General features: G+C 35.2%; 1 protein-coding gene across 1 annotated transcript; it reads right to left on the bottom strand.

Moving 5' to 3' along the window:
* Positions 1 to 3,804: 3,804 nt before the first annotated feature.
* Positions 3,805 to 8,119, bottom strand: LOC143529661 (protein FAR1-RELATED SEQUENCE 5-like). Its single transcript, XM_077025404.1, has 4 exons — positions 8,104 to 8,119; positions 4,193 to 4,741; positions 3,965 to 4,055; positions 3,805 to 3,877 (listed from the first exon to the last, which is right to left on the bottom strand). The coding sequence occupies exons 1-4, from the start codon at positions 8,117 to 8,119 to the stop codon at positions 3,805 to 3,807; spliced, it is 729 nt and encodes a 242-aa protein (XP_076881519.1).
* Between the last annotated feature and the right edge of the window lie 3,793 nt (positions 8,120 to 11,912).

Here is an 11,912-nt window from a genome sequence, read left to right on the forward strand (position 1 = left end):
GCCTATGGCGAAGTTGTTCTAACTTCGTACTTCGTTTCCGCTGAACAGAATTGCATAACGACGGTCACAAAATGCACCAACAGAAAGTTCAAGGGCTTCTTCGTAATTAAATCATTCTTTTTCTAAGTACAGAGACTGTTCTGTCATTTTGTTAAACTTCTAGTTCGTTACACTGCTCTTAACGAATTGGGTTATCATAACGAATTGGTTCTCATAGCGAATTGAACCCTTTAACGAACTGGACTTCTTAACGAATTGGACTTTTTAACGAACTGGTCCTTTGACGAATCAGTTCATGTAACGAATTGGAACTTCCAATTCGTTATCTCCTTTAACGAATAATTATAACGAATCAAGGGTGATTCGTTATCTTCTCCCTTAACGAATTGAACACGAACTGAAGCTAGTTCGCTATGTTTTCTGTAACGAATTACATGGCGAATCACCCCTAATTCGTTAACTCCCCATTAACGAATTAGGGTTAGGTCAGAGAATGTCAGGAACATTCTCTGACATTCCCTTTACCTCGTACCATTTCCGGCGCCGTCGCCGGAAAAACGCGGGTTTCACCGGGGAAAACGAGTTTTGACTCGTTTTTTCACCGTTTTTCACCTCGTTTGATCCAGATCTGATCTAGGGTGACCCCTAAGCTCATCTTAGGTTCGGTTTATACCCGATTCCACCCGGATCTCGTGACTTAAACGGTTTAACGGTGTCGGCTCGTTGTTTCGTGACCATATCTAACGTGTTTAAGCTCATACAACATAATACTATCATTACCATAGGTCGGGATCGGTTCTTCTTCTATGTTTCGGCTAGAGAGAGAATTAGAGAGAGAGAGAGAGAGCTTAAGTGTGTGTTTTGGTGGTGTATGGAATATGTGTGAAATGAATGATTAATGGGTATTTATGACTTATATAATTATGGATCATGGGCTTAAGCCCATGGTCTTTTCCTCTTTCTTTCATAACCCAAGTCCATAACCCATATCCATTTAACCCAACACAAGCCCGATTCATAATAACTCGTATTTTCATTTATTAACCGAAACTAGAAAACGGGATGCTACAACATATAATAAGCAGGAATCCAATCATATCTCATTTCAAACATGTCAAACAACCATTTATTTGTTTCCAGATCATATTCCTTCATTATAAGTTCCCATTGCATTTCGAATTCGGATTGAGAAAATGCATCCGTCCAAACAATGTCACATATTTTACATTTGAAATCTTCATTGTTACAAAGGGCAGCACCAACCTGATGTTACAAAAAGTGTTATACGACCTAAAACGTCCTTATACGAACGACACATATACAAATATGTTTATACAATGCTAAAGCATAGTAAAATGTTTATACGTCCTAAAACGTTCTAACACGTTTAAAAATATGCAGCTACCAATAGTGATGGATGCTAATATGTTTAAACATTCTGTAACATCCTAATTTCGGTTTTATTAATAGAATAAATATCGTCTATTTTATAGTGGGTCGTTATCGGTTTAGAGAAATAGAATACGAGTTGGGCTAGTGTTGGGTTAAATGGATATGGATTGTGGACTTGGATTATGAAAGAAAGAGGAAAGGACCATGGGCTTAAGCCCATGATCCAAAATTATATAAACCATTAATCCCTCATTTAATTCATTCTCACACATTCCATACACCACCCAAAACACACACTTAAGATTTCTCTCTAGTTCTTCCCTATCTACACCGAAACCAAGAAGGAAACCGAGCACCGACCCAAGGTAATACTCGTATGATGTTTTATTAGCTTAAACCCGTTAGATATAGTCACGAAACGACGAGCCGACACCGTTAAACCGTTTAAGTCACGAGATCCGGATGGAATCGGGTATAAACCAAACCTATGATGAGCTTAGGGGTCACCCTAGCTCAGATCTGGATCGAGCGGGACGAAAAACGGTGAAAAACGAGCTAAACCCGTTTTTCCGGCCAATTCGCGTTTTTCCCGCGGCTTTCCGGCAATGACGGCGCCGGAAAGTGGTACGAGGTTAAGGGGGGAATGTCAGGAATGTTCTGACATTCCTGACCTAACCCTAGTTCACTATAGGAATATAGCGAATTAAAGGTGATTCGCTAGCTAGTTCGTCCATGGGAACATAGCGAACCGATTACAGTTCGTGTTCAATTCGTTAAGGGAAAGGGATGACGAATCACCCTTGATTCGTTATAGCCAGTTCTTTAGAAGAGAGACCGAATTAGATGGACTAATTCGTTATATGGACTAATTCGTTATGTGGACTGATTCGCTAAGAGTTCAATTCGTCATAGGGTTCAATTCGCTAACCAGCTCGACTCCAGCCAGGGGCTCTGCCCCTTGGACCCTGCTAGGGGCTGCCGCCCCTAGACCCCGCTTCCAGGGGCGCCGCCCCCGGACCCCCGTTCGTTGTGGGTAGTAGCTAAGACTAGAAAGATGATATGAGTAGTGATAGTTAATTGATACATGTAAATATTATACAGTTAGCCGTGCACAGCTCAAGAAGGGAATAACGATTAACGGAGAGCGTAACAGGATCCATGTGAGTTTCTAGCCCTATTTATGTGTTATGTTTTCGGGGCTGTGTGCATACTCAATATGTTTGTTAATACGCTTATCCTAAGAGATAAGTGTATGCCTTATGTGAATAATATGATATGTATGAATGATGGCTTGATGGTACGTGAACGATCTTCAGATATTGCACGTACCATCAGGTTGTAACGCTATGTATAAGGTAAGTATGATATGTATGCTTATTTGTATGAACGTGATAAAGTTAATAAAAGAAGGAAAGTATGGTTGTATGGTTACGAAAAGGGTACCGAGCCCTAATAATACTCGAGGTATGATGTATGATTGTATGGCTACGAAAAGGGTACCGAGCCCTAATAATACTCGAGGTATGATGTATGGTTGTATGGTAACGAAGAGGGAATCGAACCCTACAAATATTCGAGAACTAGGGAACCGAACCCTACTAATATTCGAGGAAAGAGGGTACCGAGCCCTAATAATACTCGAGGAAAGAGGGTACCGAGCCCTAATAATACTCGAGGAAGGAGGGTACCGAGCCCTAATAATACTCGAGGAAGGAGGGTACCGAGCCCTAATAATACTCGAGGAATGTAGGGCGTAATGCTCTTTATAACGTAAGATATGAAAGCAAGTTAGTACAAAAGAAAGTATGAAAGTATGAAAGTATGATTGAAAGAATATAAGTTTATGTGTATTGTATAATGTATGATTAACTAGAACTCACTCAGGGTAGCTGAATTTTAGTATGCACGCAGGTGAGTAGGATGAGGCAGCTCGCTTGAGGGGACACGTGGCGTTGAATAAGAGACTGGCATCGGAAGGCTCAGAGCGTGTTATGTTTTAATTACTTAGTTTTCGAAAGACAAGTTGGTTGTTTAAGACAAGTTTTGAATTGTTATGAAATGTTTTATTAAAGTTTTTATATTCCGCGAATGTTTTTAATTAACTCTGATATTTAGAACTGCGTTTATGAGTAAATCCAACACGAAAGTAGGGCTACCGGTAACGGGGCCTTACACATTCTAACACGTTCTGATACATATGCATAGTACTCTAATACATTATAGTTACCTCATCAGCAAGTTTTTTCATAATGTGCCACATACATAACCGATGTCTCGAGTTTGGTAAAACTAAGGAGATTTCTTGGTTCATAGATGTATCTTGATAAGTAACAACCACCTTTGGGGCAATACCTAAAGAATCAAGAAAAACTTTCAAAACCATGAGTAAGATTCAATAGATTCAGATGATAATCACGCAGCACCAACTGTAACATTTCGACAGTGATTATCAATGGCAGTAAATGGTACAAAAATCATATTGTACCTGTAAAAACAAATTTATAGGAAAACGATTTAAAATAATATGTAAAAAAATAATAAATTAAAAAACAAATGCATTAAATTGACATACTTGTTGGTCTTGAATATGGCATCAAATGATATAATATCTCCAAAAGCCAAATAATTTTTCTTTGAAATCTCATCAGCCCAAAACAAACGATCTAAGTCACCATTAGTATTAACAGTATACTCAAACGAATAACCATCACAACAGTTTTTCTTCCCACTTAATCTTGTACAACCATTTCATCACCATACTCGCCAATATAACAAGTTAAACTCTGTTTGAAATTCTTACAATCGTCTTTTGTAGCCCCAACTTCCTCAAATCCTCCATACTTTGTCCTCATAATATTAAACGCCTTAACAAGGCCCAAAGTCAATGTTGACATCTCATATATAATATCTTGTTGTACATGTGTCAACTTTCTATTTGATCGAACAAAATGTATATCATTTGCATCCACCATTTCATTATTATGTCCTTCGACAAAATCATTTGTTTTAAACCTCAAATCGTCATCAGATTTTAGAAAAATTTGAGCTCGACAACCGCACCGAATTGTTGGTCTCTTCCTTCTTTTATAATACGGTCCACTGGAACCATCTTTTTCAGCCATAGAATCATAACTGTTTGCAGGTTTATGACCTTCTTTCGAACAGGTAAAATATTTAGACTTTGATAAACCGTCATTCATGTACGAACCTCCTTTACGAACACAAAAACCATATTTCTTTGCATATTCACAATAGAAATCATATGCATGATCAATAGATTCAAAAATCATACCTTTTACAGGTTTAAAAGATGCATTAACTTGTGGTATAACAATATCTGATAAAGGATCTGATAAACAAAAGCAATTTAAGTCATTAAAAATAACCATTTCTGATAACATGATCTACTAATACGTTCAGTTAACACGTTTTATACAAAAAATCAAACATTGATATATAACAAGTTTCAAATCGACTTAACCTAAAACTACATTTAAATGATTTAACATATCAAAAAAAAAATACAGCCTAAAAAAATAAATTAATACGTTCTACTACGTTATAATATGTTCTAACCGAATCACAATTACTAGCAAAAACCTATACGTTCTAATACATTCTAAAAAGAAAAACAACAATCCTATCCACGATTTGCTATTAAAACACGTAATTTGAAGTCTAATCAAATCACGATTAGTTGACAACTATAGAACACAATATCGATCATAAAATTCAACAGAAAAATAACCTAAAAATCGAAAAAATTAATTTATCAGTCGATTAAACCTACAGTATACAGCTAATTAAAATAATAATTGATTAGAATTAAACCTAGAATTACTTACTTTGATGATCGTAATACATGACGTTAAAATCAACGAAGGTCGTCAAAGTTAATCGAATAAGAAAAATCGCCAATTGTTAAGCAGTTTTAAGGATACATGATCAACTATAATAAAAAGGGTATATGCAAAACGGTTTATTACACTGGCGCGATTTAATTTTAAAAGTAATATAAAAAGACAAAAACACCCTTATGTGAACTTACGTGATCAAATTAATGAAATTGGTAATCAACGATGGGAACCCTCGCATACGTATGTACGATAACCAATTTTTGTATTGGATCCTTTATATATATATATAGAGAGAGAGAGAGAGAGGGGGGTTAAAATAAAAAGTTATATTTTCCTAAAAAGTGTAGGAAGCATTTTCCACCATTAGATAATAAGGGTAGGATTGTAATCTTAATATTTTTCTTTTTATGGTATGTAAATTTATAATTAATAAAAAAATATTATACATCCAGTATTTCTTCCTTATTATTCGGGATTTAGTTCACAATTAATAAAAAATAACAATTGATATAATCATGCATGATCGTGGTTTGTATATTCATTATCAATATCTTATTATTAATCTCCAGGTTGAGTTAATTGTGCCAACTTGTATATTTTAAACACACCAATATATTTGGTGTATTTCTGGTCATAGCCAACACTAAGAAAAACAACAAATATACGAGAAGACTTTTGATGTGTTGCTGTCATAACTACACAAAACACACTGTAAAACTATTAAACAATAAAACCGATAAAACCAATAATATACTGAAACTCTAGAAATTGGGTGTTTCACAAAAAAAAAAAACAATTGGGGGTTTCAACAACACAAAACACACTGTAACACAAAACACACTGTCGGAATTGAAAAAAACCCACCGTTGGCTGCTTCGATTTCCTGTTTATCATTGCCAATTATTGAGATGATTTTGGGTGTTTGAAATTATTTGACGTGTGTTTTTAATTTTTGACGAGGACTGACTATATAGAATCTCACAATCTTTTTGGCGTGTTATTTTGGGTGGAATAATTAGATAGTATTTAGGTAGTTGAGTTTATTTTGGAAGTTCCATATAAAATTGAATGAAAATAGGAGCTTCCATGAATATTACGTTGACATTCTGAATGCTACAAATTATTTTATGCCAAAAATACCCTTTAACATACCACTTTTACTCTTTAAAATAAAACACTCCACTAAATCATCCCACATTCAATCCTAGCCATTGATTACCAAGATCCTACCACTCACATTACTTCCTACACTTTTTAGACGCACTCTTCTTTTTACAATAACCCCTCCCTATATATATATATATATATATATATATATATATGTTCAAATAAAAAGAAGTTGTTTAATAGGAATGGTAAGAACCAAAAGAATTTTAACATTTGGCATTAAAACCTATGGTGAAAAAACAATTATAGGAAACTATGTTGGTTATAATGGTGAAAGAGTAATTATAAGAAACCATGATGGTTTTTTGTAATTTTAAATCTTAACTATTGATTGATATGATCCAATGACTATGATTTATTCCTAGTCTTCCTAGGAAACTACTTGTTTTTAGGATAACTCTCCCCTATATATATGCGAGGAGTGATATTACAGCGAGAAGTGAAGGTATAACTCCATTAATCCCTAATTTCACTCCATTTCTTATAAAGTTACATACATATATGTAAGTTGGTTGTATTTATGTCTTAATTACACATTCAAACCTACCTACAAACATATAAATGCATCGGGCCACATTCAAACCTATGTACCTACACACATACAAACATACATACACATATACAAACATACGTACACATATACAAACATACGTACCTACACACATACATATGCATCTACACAACGCACCTACACATAAGAAAGGGAGCGAAATTAGGGATTAATTGAGTTACACCTTCACTTCTCGCTGTAAAAAACTTCTGAAATAATCCAATACCTATATATATAGAGAACAAGGTTAAAATAAGAAGTAAAACTATCCTAAGAAATGTAAGAAGTGGTTTTTACCCTTAAAAAAATAAAACACACTGAACAAAAAACACACCGAACTAACAAAATAAAACACACCAAACAAAAAACACACTAACAATATCCACCATCAGATAATCAAATCCAACGCCCGATATTACTTCTCACACTTCTTACAAATAACTCACTTCTTGTTCTAACCTCACCATATATATATATATATATATATATATATATATATATATATATAATATGACAAACCCCTTTGGTTGGGCCTGGCCCTGATTGAACAATTGAATTTGGGGTTAATGAATTTATGATTGCCTTCATTAATTTAATAATGGGTCTAATTTATGTGGATACAAGAATATGAATACATGAAGTCAACTATATCATATGAAAAAAAAATGAAAATGACATAAGTTGAGTAATACAAGAACTTATGTATATACCCTATAAAACTAAAGATTTGTCATAGAAATTGTTTGTGCGTTTGTGTACGCGTGTTTAATATTTACACACATAAAATGAAATTTTGTACGATATAAAAAGGGACCATTGTGCCCGCAAGAGGGCATGTATACAACTTATGTTAAAACAGTGCGAAATAAGAGTTTGTATGATGTCAAAAGGCGAAAAGCGATATGAAAATAAAATGCCGATTACCAACCGTGCATTCATTAAGGACATGTCTCATCACTTAAATATCGATTATTGGTTCTTTGATTTTGATTTAATAACAACCGAATTCGAGTGAAAACTTGATTTATTCCAATTGTTGTGGTCTCTCAATTGAGTGGCAAACATGAAATGATTTAAATAAGAAATTTGCTGATAGAGTTTTTTGTTTCTTGGTATTTCCTCAAGTAGTATATGTACCTTCAAATGCTACCATATTTAGCAAGTTGTGATGAAGCTGTATACCCTAAATAAAGAAAAAAAGGATGACCATGTTTGTCATAAAAGTAGTTCACTTTTTTTAAAAAGGTCAAACAATTTACATTTCTAAATATTAACAGGGGTTGAGGGTCGAAATCCTGCAAGTTGCAGACACAAGTGGTTAGTTCGGTTTGAGTCGGTTCTTGTATACAAGATCAGTTTTTTTTAAGATTTGATAATCGTTTGGTTTTGGTTATGTTGGTCCTAGCTCGTAGCGTGGTACATTTTGGTTTCAGTTAAATCAGTTATCTGATCCTCAAAAACACATTAGGTAAAAATATACCTATATTCATGAAATTGATTCATGAAATCACATCACATAATCTCGAAATCGTCAATAGCTATCCAGTTAATCATCTGTTCACCGAAAAAACAAATCTGGATCGTTAATCGATCAATTTTTGACTTTTCTTCACGAAAATCGTTTTTGAGTGTAATTATGAAAAACAAATATGGATTTGAGCGTAATGGGTTTAAACACTGAGCATTTTTGTAAAATGGCTTGAGCGTGATTTGCGTACCTGTTATATGTCTAACAATTATTGTACGATAACTTTACTCAAATTTTAAATTGTGTTTGTATATTTTTTTTTTAACTAAATTTTCTACCCAAGAAGTATTGAAATATAGGCATTTTCTTTTTAGCAAATATAACCTGTCGGTTCAGATTACTTCGGTTGAGTTTTTGTAGGCAAACAAAAAGTTTAAATTTTTTTTTGATTATTTTAGATCGTTAATTCAATTTGTGGATCGATTTATACACGTCCCTTTGTTTTATCTTTTAAGTTGTTTTTGGCAAAGATGAGTCATTTTGTCCCTCCTATTTTAGAGATATGCCATAAATAATTAATCATGCAATTATCAAGCATTATATAATGGATTGAGGAATACTTTAGAATTGGATTGAACCACATCAATTCGATTGTGGCGTTGATTTGATTTGGTTAATATTCTATTTAAACAATAATTATTCTTATTACTATAAAAAGACTATTGTTTAGGTGTTAATGATTATAAGCCAAATCAACCATTATATCTAATAATATCAATATATTAATATTAATAACCACATCTTAAGTAGCACGAGTGATTTGTTTTTTTTCCTTTGAAAAACAAATTTCATTTTCCAACTAAATCCTTCTAACCTTGTTCAACCCACCACTTTCATTTTGAAAAAGTGGATATCGTACCCTAGACCATTTGATTATGGGTACAAAGAAAAAATAAATAAACTTGCTCTTATAATGAAAATGATTTGTTACTAGTAAACTACGATATCCATTTACATGAAAAACGTACAAAGAAAAAATAAATAAGTTGTGCTAATACAATGATTGTATTTTAAAGTCATGACAACATTTATATCGTGTGCTAAGTATACTAAGGTGTCACTCGTTTAAGTTGATGATTTTGGGTCGACAAGATAAATAGGCTAATAGGAGAACCCAAACACAACCTCTCTAGTTATTTGGGTCAAATACATTTGTTGCTACAACAATTATAAGACCAATGATAGTGAATAAGCTGGTTAGGCTAACAGGCTTCAAGGGTTTTGGTTAACCTAACGCAGGTCGTCGGGTCCCTCCACGTTTGCAAAACGTAGAGAGAGGTTCACTAGTTTAGTTGTTATTTGTTATAGTTCACTAAGGATCCAAGACCGAGATGTTAGAACCGGTTTTTGGATGCGGGTTCTTAGTGAAGCTATGTAGTTTTTGGAGTAAGAAATAAGCATGTAAAGTACAAGCTTCTCCAGGAAGAAGAGAAGATCAGAGAGTATGTGTTATCTCTAGATCTGGTGTGTTTGTTATGACTAAGTTATCTTCCTTTTATAGAGAAAGGAATGTAAGCCTTTTGTCCGATGAGTAAACTAGTTAATCTCTTGTTTGGTATAGGGTTGACAGTTTTATGCGCGGGAAGCTTTTGACCTGCGGTTAACAATATATAATAATATACTTTTATGAGCATATCCCTTCTTTTATGGCTGAGGGATGATGTAAACAGTGATTTGACGTGTTACTGTTACGTTCTTTTACTGATCACATACTTGTTTTCCTAAATTGGGCGGGAAAACGAACCTTTAAACCTTCTAACCTTTTTAGCGTTAATGTGTGAAAGCCATTTTACCAGACTTTGGGCTACCCTCGTCATCAGCCCCCCCAAGTCAGAGGTGTTTTGGAAGTAGGCTCAAAGGCGTCTGACTTTTGCACACATTTTGTTATTGCTTAAAGGCTTCGAGACTTTGTACGGTTTTGCTTTATTTTTGAATTTCTGACAAGACAGTTGATGTGGTTGATTAGGTGGTTTCTGCAAATAGCAGTTCCCAATAACTGATTATTAATATTATCAACTGCTCACTTTCTTAAGTTTTCTTTTACACTTCTCATTATCTTCCAAACACATTTATCAAGTTCCTTTCGATCCTTCACCAGGTTAGTTCCAATCTTCCCCTTTTCTTTCGAAATTATGGGTGCCCGTAAGGATTTATCGGTGAGTTATTTCCGATTGACCCAAGAAGAAGTCGAATCATTTTGCCTCGATTAGGGTATAGGTTTAAAGTTTAAACCAGTGGCTCCACCGGCCGATGCGTCGATCGATCGTTGTTCGGCCGGTTCAATTGCTCTTTATTGTCACCACTTTGAGTTCTCTAACCTCCGTCATCCATTTTCGATCTTTGTTTTGAACGTGTTAGAATATTATCGTGTGTCTTTTGGTCAGATTCACCCCTTGGGGCTTGCTAGGGTTTTGCATTTTGAAGTTTTATGCAGGGCTTTAGGGTTTGATCCATCGCTGTTGTGTTTTCGCCGTTTCTTCCGTCTAGCGAAGAACGGCGATTGGTATACCTTTGAGCATACTCAGGTTGATACTTGTCTAATCTCTTCGACGGTTACGACCCTTGGTTCCTGGAATGATCGTTTTTTCTTCGTTTCCGATTTCATTGTTCCTTTAAAACTTGTTTGGAGACAACCCGGGGCCGTTTTGAATAAGCCGGAGCCGTCTGACTTGGAGTTGAACGATCTGTTTTTGAAATCTATTAGGAAGTGTCCGTCACGTCTTCGTCCTTTTCCCGAACATCTTCTCGTTTTATTAGGAGTTAGCAAGTTGTGGGATAAGCCTAATCGTGATCCCGTGCTTATAAGAAATGATAAGGGTATGCATTTGCTTATCTTGCATTTGTTTTGTTTCCATGATATGTTTGTTGATAAATTTCCTTTGTTTTTGTAGCCATGTCTGCCTTGGATTTTGTGAAGAGTGATGATACTTCCGATGTTGGATTTGGGGAAGTTGTGGCTACCGTTGGTGAAAGCGCTGTTGTTCGAGGAACAAATCATAGGTTCGAAGGTTCTGGTTATGTGGGTGTTCCGAACGTTAAAGGTTTCACTAAGTCCACTGCTCCTAAGGTTTCAACCCGCCGTTCCAATCGGCGTTTGTTGAAATCTTCTGGTCCATCATCTTCACATGAGCCTATGGATGTTAGTGATGATGTTCAAGTTGCTGAGGATCAGGGTCCGAGTGTAGAGGTGGAGAAGGAGCAGGGTTTGGTTGTGACTAGGAAGAAGAAGTCTGTTGGTAAAAAGGTTGTGGCATCTACTATTCAAGGGTTTGGTGGATGCGAGGTTTATGTTCCTGATTGGAACGTTAAGGTTGATGATAGCTTTAAGGATACGAAGTTTGTTATGAAGTTTTTGCTAACTTTGCTCCCCCTGGAGTTCGTAATACCATATCTGAGATGGAGGGTGATGCCATGCTTT

The sequence above is a fragment of the Bidens hawaiensis genome, unplaced genomic scaffold (assembly GCF_021521415.1).
Source record: "Bidens hawaiensis isolate Kalapana, Puna unplaced genomic scaffold, B.hawaiensis_p1.1 tig00008634_1, whole genome shotgun sequence".
In the NCBI taxonomy this organism is placed as follows: Eukaryota; Viridiplantae; Streptophyta; class Magnoliopsida; order Asterales; family Asteraceae; genus Bidens; species Bidens hawaiensis.

Excerpts from the sequence above, each read along its gene's own strand:
- LOC143529661 (XM_077025404.1), bottom strand. Across the intron at positions 4,056-4,192 it reads TGGGGCTACAAAAGACGATT|ATCGTTTGTTTTGGGCTGAT; the intron begins GTAAGAATTTCA and ends ATGGTGACTTAG. Across the intron at positions 3,878-3,964 it reads GCCATATTCAAGACCAACAA|GTACAATATGATTTTTGTAC; the intron begins GTATGTCAATTT and ends TTGTTTTTACAG.